General features: G+C 42.3%; 2 protein-coding genes across 9 annotated transcripts in view; one reads left to right on the forward strand and one right to left on the reverse strand.

Annotated features, from left to right (window-relative positions):
* LOC140470724 (histone H2B 1/2-like) overlaps positions 1-24024 on the reverse strand; it is a 698799-nt gene that overhangs the window by 402818 nt on the left and 271957 nt on the right. The window lies entirely within an intron of this gene.
* LOC140470886 (uncharacterized) lies at positions 1900-22377 on the forward strand. Of its 5 annotated transcripts, XM_072566830.1 has the most exons (10): positions 1908-2023; positions 2987-3260; positions 3478-3513; positions 6428-6718; positions 10345-10674; positions 11937-12032; positions 18926-18953; positions 19126-19178; positions 20101-20135; positions 21496-22377. In XM_072566830.1, the coding sequence occupies exons 2-10, from the start codon at positions 3035-3037 to the stop codon at positions 21631-21633; spliced, it is 1233 nt and encodes a 410-aa protein (XP_072422931.1). In that variant the 5' UTR covers positions 1908-2023; positions 2987-3034; the 3' UTR covers positions 21634-22377. The 5 variants fall into 5 exon arrangements, with proteins under 5 accessions (XP_072422932.1, XP_072422934.1, XP_072422935.1 ...); XM_072566831.1 differs by lacking the exon at positions 2987-3260 and having other exon boundaries at positions 1900-2023; XM_072566833.1 differs by lacking the exon at positions 6428-6718 and having other exon boundaries at positions 1900-3260.

Genomic DNA, 24024 nt, shown 5'->3' on the forward strand with positions numbered 1-24024 from the left:
TTTTAAATCTGTCTCATTTGGCTGTCATTGTTCGTTACAGCCTTCCTGTTATTTTATCCAGTTCGTCTTTTCTAACCTTCTGACTTCTGATAGTCCAAAAAGCGGACCTACAAACTATGAGCTTATTGAGAAATGCCCCTCCTGCTTCTTTTGTGGTCAGTTGCAACACTCAAAGTTATTTCTTAGCTTAAAACTATTTCTTTAAAAGACTCTCTATATTCGTAAAAAAAAAACATGCACCTGGCAACCTGATATTTTTCTCTCTCAGGGGCAACGTTTCGACGTGGGGGTGGAGCATGCATGGAATGAACTGCCGGGGAAGTGGTGGAGGTTGATGCAATTTGAAGCGCATCTGGGTGGGAATATGAGTAAGAAGTGCTTCGAGGGATATGGGCTAAGTGCTGGAAAATGGGACTAGATTAAGTTAGGATATCTGGTCGGCATGGCCAAATTGGACTGAAGGGTCTGTTTCCATGCTGTACATCTTTATGACCCTATAATATCAATATGGTTGATATCTAATGAAATATGTGCAGGTTATAATTAACCTGCGTTAGAACAGGATGAATCTTCAACTATCTTGAAACCCCTTTTGCAATTGTGGTTCTACTTTATGTATTCCGCATTACTGGCCATTATCACCGAAATAATTATGATAATAACAAATTTGAATAGACACAGCATTGAGATCAAGACATGAGGATGAAATTCTCCAACATGCTTCACATTGTACATAACACCTTTACTGCAATCCAAGATGGCAGCTGTCTGCCACATGCTCAAGGGCAGGTCAGGATGGGTAATAATTGCTGGCCATGAGTAAATAAAAGTAAAGTTTATGCCTCCGGAACAAACTTATGAAATGCAAAATCATCTTTTCTTCTGCTGAGGAAACACATTGTTATAATGTCACAGCAAAGAAACAAATCCTTCAGTTGAACCAGTCCATGCCACACATGATGCTAAACTAACCGCCTCCTGGCCCATACCCTTCCAAATTCATGTAGTTATCCAAATGTATTTTAAATGTTGTAATTTTGCTCACAAGCATAAATTCGTCATTCTGCATGCGAATCAATATCTGTGTAAAAACAAACGTGCTGTTTTAAAATATCTCTCCTCTCTCCTTAAAAATATGCCCCCTTGTCTTGAAATTCCCTAATTTAGGGAAAAGACAACTACCATTAACCTGACTTGTGCCCTTGCGATTTTGCAACATTATTTCACAATCTCCTACGTGCCATTAAAAAAAAATCCCAGCCTACCTTAGAACTTAAACATTCCATACCTAGCAACATCCTGATTAAATCTCTTCTGAGACCTCTTCAGCTTAATAATATCCTTCCTATAACTGGTCCTCAAAGTTATACCTGCACATGATGCAGCAACTGATTTCATAAATTACAGTTGTGCATACAGAATATCTTCGTTTGAATAGAATTCAAATATATAAATTTTCTTTGACAGTCAATGCTTGCAATCTTCAGATAATGATGCAATTTGGCTTGTAACCGCTGGGTGATGGTAATATTGTCATAGTACCAGTCTCTCCTATTGAGAAAGAGATGACCTGGGGATGGGGGAGTTTAACCTGATGGTCAGTATGTCTGAAATGAGGGATAAGATGGTAGTAATGGCAGTTCGATGTGAGAACTGAACCCGTGCGCTTAGTGTGACTGCATCACATGCCAGCTGGCCAGCCAACTGAGATAAGTTTAGCCCCCTGTGTAATCTGGCTGAATGGCCTGAAGGCTCCTACTAATGCAGACTGCTTCTGCACTGACTGCTCAACATCATGTTTTTTCATGCTGAGCAATAGCGTGTGCAATAGAAATAGTTTTGTGAAACCACATGACAATTTGTCATCTCTGTTCCTGTTTCAAAATGCTCAATGCAGACTGTTGGCTTCAAACCAATAAGAAAACTTAAGCAGGAAAGAAAGCAAACTCAGATCTCAACGTCCAAAATATCAGGTGGAAATTTCGTTGGAAAATGTTCACATTTTCAATCTTTCTTACAACTGGTAAGTAGCCTGCCTTCGAAGATGATACAATAGCAGTATTAAGTTAACTTCTAATCGCCTCATTAAAGGAAGGATGTGGAAGCTTTAGACAGGGTACAGAGGAGATTTAACTGGATGCTGCCTGGACTGGACGGTACATCTTATGAAGAAAGTTTGAGGGCGCTCAGGATTTCTCATTGGAACGAAGAAGGATGAGAGGTGACTTGATAGGGGTGTACAAGATGATGACAGGCGCAGACACAGTGGATAGCCAGAGGTATTTTCCCAGGGTGAAAGGCTATCATGGGGGGAAGGGGTACGTAATTTTACGGTGTTTGGACGAAGGTTTACTGGAGAAATCCGAGGTAGGTACTTTACACAGAATGGTGTGAGTGTTTAATACGTTGCCAACAGTTCTATGAAGGCAGATGCATTAGGGTGTTTAGATAGGCACATGGATTGATAGTAAAATGATGGGTATGTAGGTTAGTTTGGGCTTAGTGGCAGATAATTGGTCCACACAACGTGGAGGGCCGAAGGGCCTGTCCTGTGCAGTACTATTCTATGTTCTACGTTTAAATATCCTCAAAAAGCTCCATCAGACTTCTGAAGCATGTTTAGTATTTAAAGCAGCCACATTGGCTCTGTCCAATTTTGCCATTTTGCCAAGCTGACAAAGAACTCCATTGACCCATTTTCTTCACTATTTAAAGGGCTATCGAGTCAGCATGACCATTTTCAATATCTATAGAATTATGAAAGATGGTCAACAATATAGCAATTATGTTTCTGGCACTCTTATAATCCACTTACTTTCAACTCTAGAAATTCAGATGTCTTTCATAAAACTGGCTAAGTCCAATGTTCCCATTAGATATTGTCCATTAAAGGAACTGGCTATTGCTGTGGAACCTGAAGTGTTTATTTATAAATTTGCGCATCTCCTATTAACCATTTTTTGTGTATTTTCAAAATTTATTCCAGTAAACCTGTTCCTTGGTTGTGCCGTATTTTCTATTGTTCAGCTTTAAGATGAATGATGTCAAAATCAAACTTAAAATAATCTCTGTAATATCATGGTCACAATTTCCAACAACTCTATGCTGTTATGGTCACTATTTCCCGAGAAAAAGAACAGGAAATGACATCACTACAGTAAATGATATCACCGTAGCAAATGACATCACCAACCCAAAGAAACCCAACATCGAAATGGAAAGCAGGAATTATCAACAGTGCTTCCCCGGAGACACACTGAGTAAGTAACTGATAGAGTGACGAAACGTCTGGAAATGAACCTTCCAGCTTCAGCGAGCAAACCTACATCCACATCTTCCAAAAACATTACAATCCCTTTTCGTGGTCCGACCATCCAAATGTGTCATTACAGAAATTTGCATATCTGTCTGTCTGTCTCCAGATTTTTAAGTAGTAACATATTAATATTCATCAATTCCTTTATTGCTTCCCAATAGTCCACTTCCATATTTTGGTCGAAATGCAGGACATATGTGAGTATGAGAATTTAAAATGCATTTAATTCTTTTACATGTACTTCACTGTCTAAATGTTTTTCTACTTGATTATAAGATTGATTGATGAGAAACAGTTTAAACTAAACTGTACGGCTAAAATTTGTATCCAGCTTTATTGACATCATTTTGAAAATTAAGGTTATCATGCGTCTTTTTATTGTCTGTCTATCATGGAGTTTCACCGACTGGTTGATTATATTTCCTGGCAGTGGACAGAAGAAATAGTGTGAGAATTATAATGTTTAATATGAACCTCATGGCACGATCAAGTTCTGTTGTTTGAAACTTTATAATCATATTATGACCATGACAAGATTGAACAAAATGTTATAAACATTAGTCGTACAGTCCCAGAGATATATGACACAGCCATCAGATCGATTCTAGTCAAAAGCAGCCACCTCACTATTCTCGAAACCAATTTTCCGAGAACTTGGTCAAAATCCTTGGTATCACAAGTGTACATCTAAAATCTTCTTCTGCCTCTCCCACCTTTACAGACAGTGAGTTTCAGATTCCCCACGGATGTGAAAACATTTTCCCTCACATCCCCTCTAATCCTACTTGCCCTTACCTTCAATCTTTGTCCCTCTCCCCTACTCATTGATCACTCCTTCAATGAGGAGAAAGTTCTTCCTGTCTACCTTATTAATGCCTCATCATTTTATGCATCCCAATAATGTACTCCCTCTAAATATCCTCTGCTGGAGCGAAAATAACCCTTGTTTGTTCATTCACTCTCTCATTGAAACTCTACAGTACCAAGGTAACATCCTGATAAATCTCCCTCTGCACCCTCTCCCAGTGCTGTCATTCCGTTCTAGAATGTGGATTCCAGATCTGGGCACATTACCCTCGTTCGGTGGCCGAACGAACACTTTATACAGTCCCTGCATCATCTCCCTGCTCTAAAACTCTATGCTGTAAAGGCAAGTATCCACGTACACTTTGATTAATTTCAAACAATAAGATTTATTTTATGAATTCAATCCTCCGTGGAACTATCAGCAAAAACAGTCAATTTCAGTCTGAAATCCTAATGCAGTCTTGGTTGTGAGTATGTTCGCCGAGATGGGAAATTGATTTGCAGATATTTCATCCTCTGTCACGGTGACATCTTCAGTGCTTTGTAGCCTCCTGTGAAGCCGTGCTGCACTGTGTCTTCTGGAATTTGGCTCCATTTCTGCTGCTTCCAGTTCTTCGTTGTAGTGACCGGTATATTGGGTCCAGGTCAAGGTGCTTGTTGATGGAGTCCGTGTCCATGCTTCGAAGAATTCACTGGCTGACCTCTGTTTAGCTTGTCCTGTGATCGTTGTCTTGGCCCAGTCAAATTTATTGTCCTTGTCTTCTGTGTGTATAGCTACTCGGGGTAGCTGGTCGTGGTGTTTATCTGCCAGTTGGTGTTCATGGTTGCAGATTGCTAGTTGTCTGCCTGTACATCCTCTACAGGATGTACAGGATTTTGTGCAGTCTTTGCATGGTATTTTGTAAATCATTTTAGTCTTGCACATGCTGGGTATAAGGGTGTTTTGTCCTTGTGAGTTGTCTGAGCATGGCTGTCGATTTATGGGCTGACATGAAACCTCATGGACGGAGAAGTCTGATGTCAACTCTGAGACTTTTTTTAAAAATCAGGTAGCGTAGCTAATTTGTTAGGTCGTGGCATGTCCTCGTCACGCTGGCTGTTAGGCATCTGCGAATGTAGTTGTGGTGATGTCCGTTCTTGGTGAAGACTCTGTGCAAGTGTTTTTTATTCTCTTTGTAGGCCGGGAGTGCTGCAGAATGTTGTATCCCTAATAGAGCTTGTCTCGTGAATGTTCGGGTAGTTGCTGTTGTAATTCAAGATCTGGTCAGGGTGTACTCCTTTGTGGTGCATTCACTGTTCTGTGTTGTTTGTACCATCACATCCAGGGATAGGAATTGATTGTTTCTTTCCTCCTCCTGTAAATGTGATTCCTGTGAATATGGTATTAATGATCCGGTGAATGTTATCAATTTCTGTTCTCTTCCTGATGACAAAAGTGGCATCGATGTATCTGATTCAGAGTTTGGGTTAGTTTTTTGCTAATGTTGCTTGTTCCAATCTTTGCATCACTGCTTCTGCTAAGAGCCCAGGGATGGGTAAGCCCATAGGTGTCCCATTGATGTGTTCATATATTTGAATGCGAAGTGTGTCGTCTAGCATAGGTCTAGTATTTTGAGTACACAGTCCTTGTTGGTAGGTTTCCACATCATGTTTTCTGTTCTGCCTGTTCAGGAGATTGGAAATAGTCTCTCTAGCCAGAGTTTTGTCAAATGACGTAAACAGTGCTGTTATATCAAATGAGACCATTGCTTCGTGCAAAGGCAGCCTGAAACACGAAAAAGGGCAAACAAGAAAAAGACTAACAATCCAGATGAACGAACATCAACTAGCCACTAAATGCCACGACCAGCTGCCCTGGTAGCCGTACACACAAGCGACAGGGACCACAAATTTGACTGGGACAATACAACGATCAAAGCACACGCTAAACAGAGGACAGTGAGAGATTTGATAGAAACATGGTACTCAGGCACGGACTCTATCAATAATCACATTGGCTTGGACTCAATATAACGGTCACTACAATGAACAACCATAACTGGCAACCACAAGCAGCAGAAACAGAACCAAATAAACGTCAGAAAACACAGTATATAACGTTTCACAGGAGTTTCCAATGCACTAAAGATGTCACCTGGAGAGGGCACGAAATATCTACAAATCAATTCGCAGCTGAAAACCCAGGCCACAAATCGATGCACAAACATTTTCAATAAAGTTCACATGAAGTCGGCTTATTGTAACAGTTCAGTCATTTTTATTAAACGTATTCTACAGATGAAATGTTTTAACTGAATTCCGCAGATGATTTCCCAAAGCCAGTATTATCCCTGAGTCCATCATATGGAGTGTTTTTGGAAGGAGAGGCAACATCAGTGAATTGTAGCTGCCAATGTCCAGTCACAAGGGTACAATTGTGTTACGATTCCAAATGTAGTCACAACGATCTTCTTGAAGGACAATGTGAAACATCTTTTCAGTTAAAACCCTTAAACAGAGGCAAAGCAAGTTACATGTGTGAATGTTTACTTCTGTTGGAGAATGGAATATGGAAAAGATCAGGATTCACTGATCCTGTTCAGATACATGTCGGAGGTATGTCATTAAACCTACGTTTACTTTGTATTTGATGCTTGATTTAATTTTGTCACATGCACTGAAATAAAGTGAAAAGTGTAGCTTCACAAGCTTTACACGCAGATCGTGCCTTACCATGTGCATCAGAGTAACTGAGTAGAGTGCAGTATACAGGGATACAGCTGCAGAGAAGGTGCAGAGAGAGACCAGGATTAATATTTGAGAGGTCTGTTCAAAAGTCTGGTAACAATGGGGAAGAAGTTGTTCTTGAATCTGTGCAATCGTGTATTCCAACCCTTGTATTGTCTACCTGACGAAAAAGAGTGGAATACAATAAAATTACGGTGGTGGGGAGTTCTTGATTATGTTGGTTGCTGTCCTGAGTATCGAAGAGATCAAAAGATGAAAGGTTGGCTAATATGTCATTCAGAACTCTCTGTGATTTCTTGAACACTTGCCATACTGTGCTGTGCCGCAGTCAAATATGGTGCAATTACATTAAAAAAAAAATAAGGGCAGCTTGTGGATATTCTGCCCTTTGTTAGCCTCCTGAAGAAGTAGAGAACCTGTTATACCTCCTTGACCATCGCGTTGACATGCGTGGTGCGTGACAGATTGTCTGCAATCATCACTGCCAGGAACTTGTCACCCTCGACCATCTCTACCTCACCACTATTAATGCATCTGGGGGCATGCCCTCCTCTCTGATTCTTGAAGTCAATGCTGAGCTCCTTGATTTTGCTGATTTTGGTGGATAAATTGTTGACTTTACAAAATGCTGCCAATCACACAGTTTCTTTCCTGTATTTCGTTTCATCATTGTTTCACATCTGACCGATAACGGTGGTGTCATCAGCAAACATGTGAATGGTTTTGAGTGAGAATTTGGCCCCGCAGTCATGAGTGTGTTATGAGCATAGACGTGTTCTGAAACCGCAGCTATGTGGGGAATCGGAATTGTTGATTATGATAGAAGAAGCATTGTTGCACATTCTGACTAATTGTGGTCTATGCGTCAGGAGTTCGGGATCCAGTTACAGGGGGAGGAGCCGACACCGAGGTCTCAGAATTTAGAAATGGGTTTGTTTGGAATTATGGTGTTGAACGCGGAGCTGTAGTCAGACACTGACGTAGGTGTCCTTGCTATCCAGGGCAGTTACGAAGTTATGAAGGTCCAGGGATGAGCATAGTGATGTCTGCTGCTGACAGTTAAAACACTGGCATTGATCCAACAATGTGTAAAATTGCCTAGGTACGTCTGGTACACAAAACGCAAGACGAATCCAACCGACCAATTACCGCCCAATTAGTTTACTCTCCATCATCAGTATAGTGATGGAAGGGGCCATTAAATGTGCTATCAAGCAGATCCTGCTCAGCCACAACCTGCGAAGTGCCGCCCAGTTTGGGATTCGCCAGAATCCATCAGATCCAGATCTCAATTCAGCCTTGGTTCAAACGTGGAAAAAAGAGTTGAATTCCATGGTTGAGGATAGAGTGACAGCCCTTGGCATCAAAGCCACATTTGACTGAGTATGCCATCAAGACGTCCTGGCATTCTGGAATCAGTGGGTAATGGGAATAAACATTCTGCTGGTTAGATTCATACCTCGCACAAAAGAAGATGGTTGTGGTTGTGAAGGGTCAGTCATCTGAGCTTCAGGACATCACTGCAGGAGTCCCTCAGGGTCGCGTCTTCCACGCAACAATCTTCATCAACGGCCTTTCCTCTGTCAGAATGTCATAAGTGATGATATTCGGCGATGATTGCACAGAGTTTAGAGTTATTTGTGACTCCTCAGGTACTGAAGCAGTTCATGTTCAAACGCAACAAGTTCTGGACAATATTCAGGCTTGGGCCAACAAGTGGCAAGGAACATTCGCGCCAAACAATGCCAGACAGTGGCCAAAGGAAACTGTGAGAAGTAACGGGAATACAGACTACTGAGATAATGGTAAGACTCTTGGCAGTATCAGTGAGGAAAGAGATCTCGGTGTCCGTGTGCATAGATCCTTGAAAATTGACACCCTGGTAGATAGTTTTGTTGAGAAGGCGTATGGTTTGTGGGAAGAGGGATTTAGTTTCGGAGCCATGAGGTCATGTTGCAGCTGGACAAAATTCTGGTGCAGCCGCACTTGGAGGAATGTGTACATGTTGGTCGCTGCATTATAGGAAAGTTGAGGAGGCATTTGAAAGAGTGCAAAGGAGATTTTGCAGGATGTTGCCTGGCATGGTGGGGAGGCCTTATGAGCAAAGGGTGAAGGACGTCAGGCTGCTTTCGTTCTAGAGACGAAAGTTGAGATGTGACTTAATCGAGACATAGAAGATAATCACATGATTGGATAGGGGGGAAAGTGAGGGCTTTTTCCTCGGGCAATGCTGGCTAGCACGAGGGGACACAACTTTAAATTGAAGGATGGGTGATTTCAGAGGTAGGTTCCTTGCTCAGAAAGTAGTAAGGGCGTAGAATGCCTTGCCTGCAAATGTAGTAGACTCACCAACTTTACTGGCATTTAAATAGTTATTATATAAACATATGTATAATAATGTTATAGTGTAGGTTAGATGGGCTTCAGATCAGTTTCACATGTCAATGCAACGTCGATGGCCGAGGGGCCTGTGCTTGACTGTATTGTTCTATGTTCTATGCTCCATCGCAAGTAAGAGGTGCTCTAACCACCTCTGTTTGACGGACAATGGTATTACCTTCACTGAATCTCCTACTGTCAACATCGTTGAGATTACCATTGGCAGGAAGGTCAGCTGGACTCACCACGTAAAACACAGTGGCTCTAACAGCCATTCAGGGATGAGGGATACTACGGTGAGTAACTCACCTCCTGACACCCTAAAATCGATCCACAAAGCACAAGACAGGAGTGTGATGGAAACGACCCCACTTGCGTGAATTGGGGCAGCTGCAACAACATTAAAACACTTGACATCATGCAGGACAAAGCGACCCGCTTGATTGGCACCACACCTACAAGCTTTCAATCTTTGTACCACTAGTGTTCAGTAACAGCAACATGTACTATTTACATGATGCACTGCAGAAATTTTCCAAATTTCCTTAGCACCTTCCAAACCCACGACCACTTCCATGTAGAAGGACGAGGGCAGGAGATACTTGGAAACATCACTACCTGCAAGTTCCCCTCCAAGCCACTCACCACCCTGACTTGGAAATATACCACCTTTCATTTTGCAGTCATTGGGCAAAATCCTGGATTTCCCTCTCGACCGGCATTGTGGGTAAACCGACAGCAAGTGGACAGCAACGATTCAATAAAGCAGTTCACCACCAGTTTCTTAAGGGCAAATAGGGACGGGCTATCAATGCTGGCCAGCTAACGACGCCCAAGTCCAATAAATGAAAAACATAAACTCAATACTAACATTATGTAGTGTTCTGTGTTACACTATTATATAGGATGATATCAGTTAAGTTTTTGTAAAATAACATTTATTTTGCAACATGTTTATGCATTTGATTTAAAAATTTAGCTATTAAGATGTCTCTCTCTGGACTTTGCCATTGCTTTCTTCCACACTTTCTCCTTTCGAGTGTTTTGATTTTTTAAAACCTACGATTTGTATATTGTTCTTTTTTGTAAAAGTCTACTTTAAAATTATGGGACAGATCAACTCTCAAAACCGAATATCAAAGCGCTGCCAGATTCCGATGCCAATGCAAGCAGGGACAATGTATTGATTTCCTGTCAAGGTGATATTCGGCCCAGTGGAGGAATATTCTACTTTTACAATAGTCGGAGGAAAGATTTTAGACAGATACATCATGTGACTGGTCTTGAAGATACTGCGGCCTTTACCATCAACATCCATGAACATTCCTCTGCAGGAAACTACAGTTGTCGATACGAAACAAAGGTAAACGGACGTGCCATCCTTTCCCCGTTGAGCCAATCTGTTTCAGTCACAGAGAAAAGAAAGGACGATCACAGATCAAAAGGTAATTATGATTTCTTGAATGTGAAATTCTTCCTCATTTTCATAAATGCATGCAGGTAAAAAACTTTACTGCTAGTTTTCTTATCCAATTTGATATTTGCAGAAATTCTGTTTAATGATTGGTAGTGCTTCAGGTTTTACGTCTGTCCTATGCCCTTGATGTAACTCGTTGCAATTTGATAAAAGGTCTGAGCGTGGGTTATAAGCCCTTTTTTCCTGTTAGGTGCCTCCCTAATTCTGAATTGGATGACGTCATCTTGACGCACAAACAATGCCAGATAATACTGCCATTGTTCAATGGGATATAACACTTGGGCATTGACAGAGAGCTGTCTGTGCATTGTCAGGCATAACCATTCGACAATCCAAGGCCCCAATGTTCGTAGGACGGTTAATTTTGAGTTGCACAGAAGGATGCATTTTTGTGAATTCAACAGAGCAGCTGAAACGCCTCCGAGGTTATCCCCCAGAGTAGGGGAAATAATCAAAATAACAAACAGTGGACATGCCCAGTGAATGCTTTTGTGCAAAAATGGATGAGTGGGAGATTTCAAATTTCATGTCCTACAGTCTCGGAACAGGCCCCTCCACTCATAAAATAAGTGCTAATGAAAAACAGCTTAATTATTCTCTAATCCCACTGGCCAACACATAGCCATGTTTGCCTTGGCATTGTGAATACGTATCCACATCCCCCTTCAATGTGATGAGAGTTTATGCCTCTCCTACCATTACAGGCAGTGAGTTCCAGATTTCCCACAACCCTTTGGGTCTTCACAAAATCCTCTCATCGCTTGCAAACTGTCTGCCCCTTATCTTCAATCCATTTCCCCGTCACCGTCTCCCCAGTCATTGATCCCTTCAAGTGGCAAAGTTTCTTCTGTCAAACCTATCCCAACCCGCATCATTTTATGGATGTCAATCATGTCACAATTTTTGACTATCATTTGTTCTAAGGCGAATAACGTAGTCTGTCCAATCTCTCTCCACAAAAACTCTCCAGGCTCCCCAGGCAACATTCTATTAAATCTTCCTCTACAGCCACACGTAGTGACTGTTATGGGACAGACCAGATATTCGCTCCTACTCAATTCTCAGGAACAGTAAGCTTTTAAATATCGATTAGCTATATTGCTTGATTAAGTTGGAATGTATATCGAAAAGAGGACTAGCTACTGTTTCAAAATGGATATTATTCTCAGTGGGATGTACTGATGTTTCTTTGCCGTTCATTAACGTGACTCATTCTTTTGCAATGCATAGCTGCCCAGAAGAGATTATATGTGTTCGTCGGACTGGGATGTGCTGCTGTGATCATTGTTTTACTTGTGGTGCTGTGCCTTCTTATTGTCAAGAAAGGTAACTTATTCAAAAGTACAATATAATTGGTTAGGAGCGATGCGATAGTATTGGGAGAGGGTGAAGAGGAAGACTTACTAAGGGATAGTGGGGAATCTTGAACTTACTGCCTGGAAAAGTGGGAGAAAACGGTTTAGATGTGCTGTTGCCATGCCAAGGCAATCGGTCACGTGCTGAGGACATGGGATTAGAAAAGTTTTTGACCAGCACAGTTCAGCATGGGACTGAAGTGTATTTTCCTGTGCTGTAGATTTGTATAACTGTGACAGTTGAGTGGGAAACTTGGAAACGTGAACAGATAGTTGTGATCAAGTTTTATGTCGTATTAATATTGTTTGAAAATATAGGTTCAATCAGGCCCTGGGAGTGGTTTGAACAGAGGTGCCTGAGAGTGTTTTGAACAGAGGTGCCTGGGGGTGGGGGTGTGTGTGGAGGCACATAATTCCTCTAAAGTGGCATCACAGGTAGACAGAGTGGTGAGTAAAGTGAATGGCACACTCCCCTGTATTGGTGAGAGCCTTGAGAACAGGATTTAGGACTTCTTATTGTGGCTGTAAAGGATATTGGTTCGGCCACTTTTGAAATACTACATAGAGTTCTGGTCATCCTGCTATAGGAAGGATGTTGTTAAACTAGAATAAATTTATTTAAACAATTACAAGGAAGTTGCTGGGACTGACTGGGATTTTTTTTCTCAGGAGTGTCGAAGGCTGAGGGGTGACCTTATGATGGTAAGATAATCTAAGGCATGGATAGGGTGAATAGATAAGGTCTTTTCCAAAGAGTATTGAAGTCTCGAAACTAGTGGGCATAGGCTTAAGGTGAGGGGAGAATGCTGCCAAAGGGACCTCAGGTTCAACTTTATTGAATAGAGGCTGGTGAGTATATGGAACGGATTTGAAGAGGAAGTGGTAGAGGTGAGCAAAATTACAACATTAAAAAGACATTTGTACATGGACAGGGATATGTGCGAAATGCAAGTAATTAGGACAAGTAGAGTTTGAGAAATCTGGTCAGCATCGACAAATAGGACTTAAGGACCTGTATGACTCTAAGGTTCTAAAGGTTTTAGTTTTGTGTGTTCAGATCAGCTAGACACAGAGTTTAATTTCATTTTGGTTTATTCAGTGAATGACACTGCCGCACCTGGAGATTTGTTCTGTTCATATACTTTGAAATGGGCTCTTTAAAATACTGATGTAAAACGTTCAGTTCATTAGACAGAAACGGTAGACGTGAGGATAAGTAGCAGTTGATAGGTACAAAAAGGAGTCCGAAAAGAATGTGTTCTTTTTTCAGAAAATGAAGGAGAGGTCAATTCACTTTTAGAGACGAGGTTCTGAAGAGCAGAGGTAATAGATCCTGGCCTGAACAGTGATGCCCACATTACATGAATGTATTTAAACAACAGCCAACAGACTTGAAAGACAATTAAGGATAAATCAATCACTAACTTTCAATTCTAACTCCAGAAATTAGGCATAGGTTGCAAGAGCTAGTACATGGGGCCATCAGGCATTTTGTCCTTAACACTGCAATAGTGCCCCAGTAACATTCAGATATAGAGAGGTGTTTTTGTGTTGGCAATGAGGGACTCATAGTAAACATTCAGTACATTTGTATTTTTTAGCCGTCTTGGCCTTTGATACATTCATAGGAGGTGTCCAATCGTGGTCGCTTTCCCTCCATACAGAGCCACAGCTTAACTCAAAAAGACAGAGGATGGTGTATTCTCAAATCTAAGAGAGAAGCATTTGTAAGTAAAGCTGTGAAGGGGGCAGGAGCCAGATGCAGGTATGTGGAGTTAGTCCACTGATCAGCTATGATGTTCTTGAATGGCACAACAGGCTTGAGGGACGAACAGCCTGCTGATGTCGCTACTTTCCTAAGTGCAAAAGCAATGGATGGCCAATAAACAAAACAAAATATTTGGCAATTGCACCATAATGTATTGGGTCAAAACTACAATCTCTTTACCTTGACTTCAACCAGAGTTATAATCCTAGTTAGAACCAGTCCAGCCTCTTCATCCACTCCAACCTCTCGCCCTCACAATGCACAGCCCTCCACTCCCTCTGCTCCAACCCCAACCTCACCATCAAACCTGTGGCCAAAGGGGATGTGGTGGTCATTTGGCGCAATGACCTCTACAGTGCTGAAGCCAGGCATCAACTCGAATGCACCTCCTCCTACCACCACCTCAAACATGACCTCACCAAGCCATCATCTCCCAGACCATACACAACCTCATCATCTCAGGGGATCTCCCACCTACATCGTCCAACACCATAGCTCTGGAACCTCACACTGTCAGATTCTACCTCCTACCCAATATTCACAACCCTGACTTACCCAGCTGACTTACCCAGCCTGGTCCTGCCCCACAGAATTGATCTCCACCTACGTTGACACTGACCTGTCTGTCTGTTTCAGGAACTCCCGACATTCGTTCGGGAGACCACCAGGCCTTCCGCTTCCTCCAAGACTTCCATTCCTCCGGCCACCAATGCTTCACCTTCACCATGGACATCCAATCTCTCTCCACCTGCATCGCCCATGGCCAGGACCTCCAAGCCCTGCATTTCTTCCTCTCCCGTTGTCCCCACCAGTACCCTTCCACTGATATACTTATTCATTTGGCTGAACTGGACCTCACACTCAATAATTTTTCCTTCCATTCCTCCCATTTACTCCTGACAAAAGGGGTAGCCATGGGCACCCGCATGGGCCCCAGCTATGCCTGTCTCTTTAGAACAGTCCATCTTCTAGAGAAGCACCAGCACCACTCCCCACCTCTTCCTCTGCTAAATTGATGACTGCATCAGTACCACATCGTGCTCCCATGAGAAGGTCGAACAATTCATAAACTTAGCCAACACATTCCACTCCAAACTTAAATTCACCCGGACCATTTCTGCCACTCCCCTTCCTAGACCTCTCCAACTCCATCCAGAAGGACCGACTTAATACAGACCCACCAACTCCCACAGCTACCTGGATTACACCTCCGCCCACCCAATCTCCTCCAAAAATGCTATCCCATATTCACAATTCCTCCACCTCCGCACCATCTGCTCCCAGGAGTACTAGTTCCACCACAGAACACACCAGAAGACCGAAATTCCCCTCCCACATGTTTGAAGTTGCCCTCCAATGCGTCTCATCCACGTCCCGCACCTCCGCCCTCATTTCCCCTCCAACTGCAACAAGTACAGAACCCCTCTGGTTCACACCTTCTATTGCACCAACATCCGCATAAATCGCATCATCTGCTGACATTTCCACCACCTACAAATGGACCGCACTGCCAGGGATATAGTTCCCTCCGAAACCCTATCTGCTTTCCAGAAAGGCTGTTCCCTCCATGACTACCTGGTCAGTTCCACGCCCATAACCAGTGATCATCCCCTCCTTGCACCTTCCTCTGCCACCGCAGTAATTGTAAAACCTGCACCCACACCTCCCCCCTCACATCCACCCAAGGCCTCATAAACCTTCCACATCCATCAAAGTTTCGCCGTAATTCGATATATGCTATTTATTGTATCTGTTGCTCGCGATGTGGTTTCCTCTACATTAGGGAGACTGGATTCCTTCTCACAGAGTACTTTAGACAACACCTCTAGGCGACTCACACCAAGCAATACCACCACCCAGTGGCCGAATATTTCAACTCCCCCTCCTGCTCTGCCGAGGGCATGCAGGCCCTGGGCCTAGAACAAAGTACAAAGAATATAGAAATTCTACAGCCTCCTCCATCACCACTCCCTCCCACCCGACGTGTTGAAGAAGAAACCATTACCTTCCACCTTGACACTCATAAAACACCAGGGCATTAATGTGGACTAAAACAGTTTCCTCATTTCCCTTACCTGCACTTGACCCCAGTTTCAACCTTCCAGCTCAATACCGCCCTCCTTAACTGTCCCACCTGTCAATCCTCCTTCCCACCTATCCACTCCACCCTCGGCCCTGACCTATCACCCTTACGCCCACCTCCATCCACCTATTGCACTCTCAGCTACCTTCTCGCCAATGCCACCTCCTCCCATTTATCTCTCCACCCCGATGGTCTCGGCCTCATTCCTGATGAAGGGCTCCAGTCCTAACCGTCAATTTATCTACTCCTTGTATGCTTTAAATATATTGTCAGTGCAGTCATTTCACAAACTTCGCTAGGGAGCACTATCACTGTCCTTAACAACATCCAGTCTCTACAGGGCAGGCCAGTTGCTCAGTGGTTAGCACTACCACCTCCCAGCACCAATGATTTGGATTCAATTCCATCCTTGGGTGACTTCTTTCACACTAGTTTTTGATGTTATAAAGCTGGAAAGGGTTCAGGACAGATTACCAGAGTGTTGCAAGCAAAGGAGAACTTGAGTTCTGAGAGGCTGGGACTTTTTTTTCAAGAGAATTCCTACACAGTGGAAACAGGCCACCGTTTGAAAAACATTTCACTGAGACCCATACTCCGACCAGTTCTCGATTACCCTGAATTCCACATAGCTAAAACGCCTAACCTACACATCCATGGATGCTGTGGGCAATTTAGCATCACTCTTGGACTCAGTGTTTAAAACTGCTGCCTCACAGCGGCAGGGACCCAAAATCTATTCCACCCGCTGGCGATTGTCTGTGTGGAGCTTGCACATTCTCCCCTTGTCTGCATGGGTGACTCCCGGTATTCCAGTTTCCTCCCACAGACCAAAGATGTGTAGGTTCGGTAAATTGGCCATGCTAAATTGTACATATAGTGCAGGCTAGGTGGATTAGCTAAGGGAAACGTACGGTTAGAGGGACAGGGTATGGAGTTGAGATCTTCTTTAGAAGGTCAATGCGGGTTTGGTGAGCTGAATGGCTTGTTTCTACACTGTACGATTTCTAAGTCGTTGATTTTTCACTGGAAAGCAGGAGGTTGAGAGGTGGCCTTATTGCGATTTATAGATAACTATAATCAAGGTGAAAAGCGGGTGTCATTTCGCTAAGGTGGGGCGGGGGGTGGGTGGGAGTTCAAGATTGCCGGGCGTATTCTTAAGGTTAGAGGACAACTATTTTAAAATGACTTGAGGGGTATTATCGTTATCACAGAGTGTCTTTTGTGTGGAATGAACTTCAAGAGGAAGTGGCCTATGTGGATATAGTTGCAATGTTTAAATGACACTTCCATAAGCACATGATAAAGAAATGTATGGAGATATATAGGCAGGCAGGTGGGACAAGTTTAGTTTGGGACTATGGTTTGGCCTTGAACTAGTTGGAGAGAAGGCCCTATTTCTGTGCTGTATGCCTCTATGACTATCTGAATGGCGTTTGTATGTTCTCCTAATTGACTGGTTGGATTTCTATCTACTGTCCAAAGTTGTGCAGGTTAGCCGGATTGGCTTTATTAAATTATCCCGAAGTATTCAGGGATGTGTGGTCTCGGTGGATTAGCTGTAGGAAAGTTGGGTATGCTGGCATAGGGTCAGGGTAGGTCTGGCTGGAATGTTCATAAGAAGGGGCAAATGGCCTGTATCTGCACAGCGGAGGGTACTAAGCTGTAACAGGAAAAGCATGACTGTTTTTCTTTGTCTTCTATTCTGCTCCTTATGTTTCCAATGTTCATATTCTTAATGTTTTTTTTTTCTTTTTGGGAGATTTCAGATTAAATGTTTGATTCTGTCCAGTTTGACACCAAATGTTCTGGATTCATTAAAAAAAAACGAAATTGCAGCAGAAACTGAAGAATTCTTGCAGCGTCTATGGAGAGTGAGAGAGAAACAGAGTTAACAGTTCAAGTCCATAGCGCTATAAGAAATGGGAACAGGAGCAGGCCCTTCACTCCATAGAGCCTAGTTCATCATTCAATAGAATTGTGGCTGATCGGACACTGCTCACATTCTCTTTCCTGCACCTCGCCTTGATTCCTTGAGTGATCAATAAAATGTCTTTTGCAGCCTTAAAAACACATGAGGGCTCTGCCTTACCCGTCCTTGTCCCCCAAAACGCGAAAGCGCACAGATCTCTTTGGCAAAGGCCACAAGACTGTAGGGTATACGAGCAGAACTAGGCCATTCAGTCCATCGAGCCTGCTCCTGTATTCGATCATGGCTGACATGCTCTTCAATCCCATGCTCCTGCCTTCTCCCAGTAAGCCTTGATCGACTTTCCAATCATGAAGCTATAGAAATAAAGTCATTAAAAAAAATATATTCCACGCCTTCTGCGGCAATGAGTTCCATAGATTCTCCATCGTCTAACTGAAGAAATCCTCAACTCAGTTCTAATGAGCCATCCCTTCACCATGAGGCTGTGCCATCCGGTACTTTTCTCTTTTGCTCGTGGTGATTCGACTCCTTGGCTGCAATATTCTGGCCTCTGAGTATTCTGTGACCTTCAATCTGGTCTCCAGCCTCATCCTTCTGAACTCCATGGAGTACAGACACAGAGTACTCAATCGCTTCCCAAACGAAAGGCACTTCATATCCAGGATCGCTCTTGGAGACCCCTTCCAAGGCCAACGCATATTTCCTTAGATACAGGGCCGAAAACTGCTCGCAATTTTCCAAATGTGGTTTGATCAGAACCTTGTACAGTCTCATCAGTACATTTCTGGTCTCACATTCTACCTCCTCAAAATGAAAACTATCGTTGCATTTGTTTTCCTAACTGCCAACTGAACCTCTCTGTTAACCTGAAGAGAATCCCGAACTCAGAGTCCCATGTCACTTTGTGCTTCAGATTTCTATTTGTTCTGGTATGCAGGTAATGTCAGACATGGCTGTGCTTCTTTACCATTCTCCGTTTGAACTCTATTATCTAACACCCTACAGGTCTTTGTTTTGTATTATTGAAATTGATCATCATGTTTGAGGCATTTCAACTTTGCATTATTGTTTCATATCTCACAGGTCAGCACAAACGTCAAAATATTCAGAGGTGAGGATGTTATGTGACTCGTGTTAATCTGACATTTGACATTATGCAACATACAGAGAAATGTTTATTAAAACATCGTTATATCGCGTATTTATTCCTTATTGATTTTTTTGACATTAATTCCCATTACATTTGGAGAACGTTTGAGTCAATATATGTCTTTATTTTACAGGGCTGCATCCATAGCAATTCAAATTGCAGACAGCAAAGACCAAGATGGCATTTGTAAGTATGTTGCAGAAGTTATTGACTGGTTGTAATGATTGCGATAAAAAAGTAACATCTTTATTTGTGATTATTAACGTGATAAATGTGTAAATGGTTTTAGTGGAGAATTCCTAAATCTCATTCCTGTTCATTGTATGATTATTCACTCTCAGTTAAGTGAGAGTCTCAACATCAGAAACAAGCATTGAAATAACTTGTTTCCTGTTGTAGTGGATACTGCAGAGGTCAAAAGGCTAAAGAAAACAACACCAGAAATGCAGGAGAATCTCAGTCGGTCTGGCAGAATCTGTAGAGAAAGATTGACAGCATGAATGTTTCTATTCAAGTAACCCTTCTTGAGTAGTGCTAGCTAACGGTCTTCCAGACAAAACACAAGCCTTTTAATTTGGAACACTGTGAATATCTTTTTGGAGACAAACTTCAAGTTAATTCAAGCATAGCATCGTAGAAACAAGCATTTGAGGTGATGCCATTGCGTTTGCGTTCACTCCAGTGAGTAGAATCCCAATCTGTTTAACTCATAAAGCAATCCCTCCATTCCAAGGAAAATCCTATTCAACAGAATATAAATTCGAAGATATTATTTGTTATCATTTAATAGACTACATGCTTGCTAAGAGTGTTTCTCTCGAATGGCTTGTGAGTGATGTCGACGATGTGGGTTCTATTCACCGGCTTCCTGAGGACTCTATCTCGACATCTCCCTGTTCTGAGCAATGGCCACCTTGAGTTTGAATCACCAGATATCTCTCTCCCACTCCAAGACAAGGGTGTGGCGAGAGATTTTAAAATATTTTGACACGTTTTATTTTGGGCGCCAGGTTTTAGCACACAAAAGCTATTGACAACGTAAATCACTAAGTCTCACTGCTGAAACAGGGAAAAATAAATCTAAATATCTGTGCTTCCTTTATACCAGATGACAACGCCAACTTGATCTATTTCAACTCCATGGTAAGCACACTGTTATTAGTCAAACTCAAAGCATTTTATTTTATTATTTTCTTGTTATGCAAAGTCTAATTAGTTTCTCCTGTAGACAGAGAGAGTCTTAGGATAAAGAATATACTTGGAGGTTGACGAAGGTTAGGACAAGTATGGATTAATTAACAGAGAATGGGAAACGGGGAGGGATGCAGAAAATCAACACAAACAGCGGAACAATGGGCAGACGGTGAAGAGAGTGGGACTAAAGTCAATGAAATATTGAGGTAGAGATAAACACAGGAAGCACATTGAAAAGCAAAAGAGTCATAGATTTGTACAGCATGGAAACAGACCCTTCGTCCCAAATCTTCCATGCCAGCCATGTTTCCTAAACTGAACTCGGTCCATTGGCTTGTATTTGTCCCATATCCCTCTAAATATTTCCTATTCATGTATCTGCCTAAATGCTTTGTAATTGTACCCACCTCGACCACTTCCTCTGGGAGCTCATTCCATACACAAATCATCCTCAGCTCCATCTTAAATCTTCCCCCGACCTTAAACCTATTCCTTCTAGTTTTGGACTCCCCCACAATGAGGAAAAGACCTTGACTATTCTCCGTTTCTATGCCCCTCATGACTTTACAAACCGTTATAAGATTACCCTTCAGCCTCCTATGCTCCAGGGAAAAATGTCCCAGCTTATCCCAATAAGTCAATCATTCAATCCCAGTAACATTATTGTATTCTTTACTGTACCCTCGTTGGTTTAATAACATCTCTCTTAACGCAGGGCGACCTGAATTGTACGCAGTATTCTAAAAATGGCCTTGAAATTGTCTTGTACAGCCGTGAGATGACGCCCCAAATCCTGGACTCAGTGTGCCAGTCATTGAAGCCAATTGTGGAAACACAACATTCATCACCCTGTCTGTCTGTGATAGCACTTACAGGGAACTATACACCTACATTCCTAGTGCCCTTTGGTTAACAACACTTCCCAGGACCCCACCATTAACTGTGTAAGTCCTACCCTGGTTTGTCTTACCAAAATACAATACTCTGCATTTATCCAAATTAAACTACACATGTCACTCCTTGGCTCATTGGCCCATCTCATCAAGATCCGATTGGATTCTTAGATAAACTTCTTCACGGATTCCATTAATTTTGATGACATTCGCAATCTTACTAACCACTGTGATCTCATCTAAATTGAGAGACTGCAAAAAAAAAGAGCAGAGTGTGGAGGTAGTGAGAAAGAAATTGACAGGAACCAAAAGGTTGTGATAGACAAATTATATTTAAAACGTCTTTCGAAAGGAGCAAAGGCACAAGATATCAACTTATACTTTACAAACACTACTTTCGATGTTGTTCAATGCAGGGCGAGTATTCCAAAGTGCACGACAACAATTGTGAGAGCGTTACTTATGCTGACTTGAACATAGAAGGATCGAATCAAAATACATCTACCTCGGTCGTCAGGGAAGAGCTGTGCGTGTATATGGACGTGAAAACATAACAACTTTTTCACCGCCCCCCACCCCTATATCGCCATTGCTTCCTTTCTCTGTCATGTTGTTTACTGAAGCTCAACCGGTGAACCAATTCAATACCCCATCCTCCTTTACATCAACTGACGCACCGAAAATCCGCTCCTGGTTCCCCGAGTTCTCAAAGTCTCTTTGCAACATTTCCTGGTTTGAAAATACAGCAAAACATTCCCCACTAAGTCCTTCCGCCTCCGCTCCCAGATGGACCAGACTTGACGACGAGACAGAGAGAGAGTAAGAGACAGTGATAGAAATGGATAGATAGAGAGAGAGAGATCACAAGGATTTGAATTTCTGCTTAAGAGTTGCTTCTGAAGGTTTCCATCTCAATAAGCAATATCGATGCCAAAGGGATCCAATGCTGCAAAGGTTCATGTCCGCCAGAACATTCGAGAATTAGTAGACAGCAGAAAAAAATTCAGAACACGTGAAAGCATACAGATACGCAAGAAAATTACAGCAAAACAAACGCATAACATTCTAAACAATTATGTAAAAATAGAAGTAGTTAGAATGTCACAAGAACAGGACTAGGCCATTCTGATATTCATTGCGATTGTGGCAAACCTGTAACCTAACTTCATAGACCTGCCTTTAGTCCGTAACTCCTTAATACCTCTGCTTAACAAGAAAACAACAATCTCTCTCAGATTTATTTCAAATAATTGATCTAAAATAAATGATTTGTGGAAGACAGTTCCACAACTATCCTACACTTCGTGTGATACGTATTTTCATTAGACTATCAATCCAGAGAATCAGATAATGTTCTGTGGAGTGGGTTCAAATCCGGCTATGGCAGGGGTTAGAAATTGAATGCGATGATAATCTGGAATTAAGCGTTTAATGATGATGATGAAACTAATTCCGATTGTGAGAGAAAAAATCAATCTGTTTCACGAATGTCCTTGAGGGCAGACAATCTATTGTCCTTACTTTTACAGGCTACACATGACTCCAGACCAACAGTGATGTCGTTGCCCTCTGGACAATTAGGCATGGGCAATAAATGCCGCCCCAGCCGGCGACACCAGCATGCCATAAACAATTATGTATAAAAAGGGCTCCCCATCATCTCTCCTGAATACACTGGTCCTAATGCCTAAACTCTGAACTCCAGTGTGAGAATCTGTCGAACTGTGAAGATGAAATTCGTGTCAGACAAACAAGATCTCTTTTGTCTGTCTTTATCATACACGACACTAAAATACCAAAATTCAGAGAACTGTTGAAAAGAAATTATAAAAACTGACAGAGACATTGAATATCAGTCAAAGTCAAACTAATTGAATGGACATTAGAGAAATTGGATGTAGACTTAAGAAATTGGGCGGGTCTGGTCACATTTGGAGAGATAGGCAAGAAGAATTAATATTCTACATCCAGTGATCTTTCCTCAGACCTAGAAACGTTTAGAAAAAGGTAGGAGGTGGTAAAGGAGTGTAAAACATTGAAAGAGATGTTATTTAGGGATAGAGAATAAGGTAGCCAGACAAAGGGTTGGTTAATCAGAAGCTAGGGAAGAAGGGAAGGTGAGGAATTGACAATGGGTTGGCAGTGCTGAAAGTAACGCATGTAGTTTTTGGAGTGTGGTTAACATTCACTATCAACAACTATAGATGCTTCCTTTGCTGTTCCCGTGTTTCTCTCTGGACGCTGCCTTCATCTAATCGGTTCTGAAGAAGGGTCACTGGACTGGAAATGTTATATCGGCTTTCTCTCTCCACAGACTGGAGTAGATCTGCTGAGTTTCCCCAGCACGTTCTGTTCTTGGGTTCAGATCGTCAACGTCTGCAGCTCCTTACCTTGTTTTAGCATCTCCGCATCCATCTCACTCTCCCAGCACCCAAACCGTTATATAGGAATCAGGAATGTAGAGTGTCCCATTCAGCCTCTTGAATCTCTTCCACCACTCCATGAGATCGTGGCTGACCTGCGTCCTAACTCCATATCTGAACTGCGTCCAACAAAACTGTATCTCTCTTAGACTGAAAATTAACAACTGGTCTAGCATCCAGTGTTGTACGTGGCAGAGAGTTCCAAACCTCTACCATCATTTATGTGGAGAAGTGCTTCCCTAACATCTCTCCTGAATGGTCTGTACCTCATTCTCAGACTGTGTCAACCTTAGTTGTCAAATCACCCTGACAGTGAAAATTATTCGTTATTGACCTTGCATTTTCCTGTTAATATCTTGAAGAATTCAATCATGTCATCCTTAACTTCTCCTAAATTCTAGAGAGAAGAGGTTCAGTTTGTCTAATCTCTCCTCATAATTTAACCGCAAAGTCCAGGTATCATTCTTGTGAGCTGACATTTTACTCCCTCGCAGAAGAAACTATTATTCCTCAGGTGTACTG

This window comes from Chiloscyllium punctatum, chromosome 52 (genome assembly GCF_047496795.1).
Source record: "Chiloscyllium punctatum isolate Juve2018m chromosome 52, sChiPun1.3, whole genome shotgun sequence".
NCBI classification, from domain to species: Eukaryota; Metazoa; Chordata; class Chondrichthyes; order Orectolobiformes; family Hemiscylliidae; genus Chiloscyllium; species Chiloscyllium punctatum.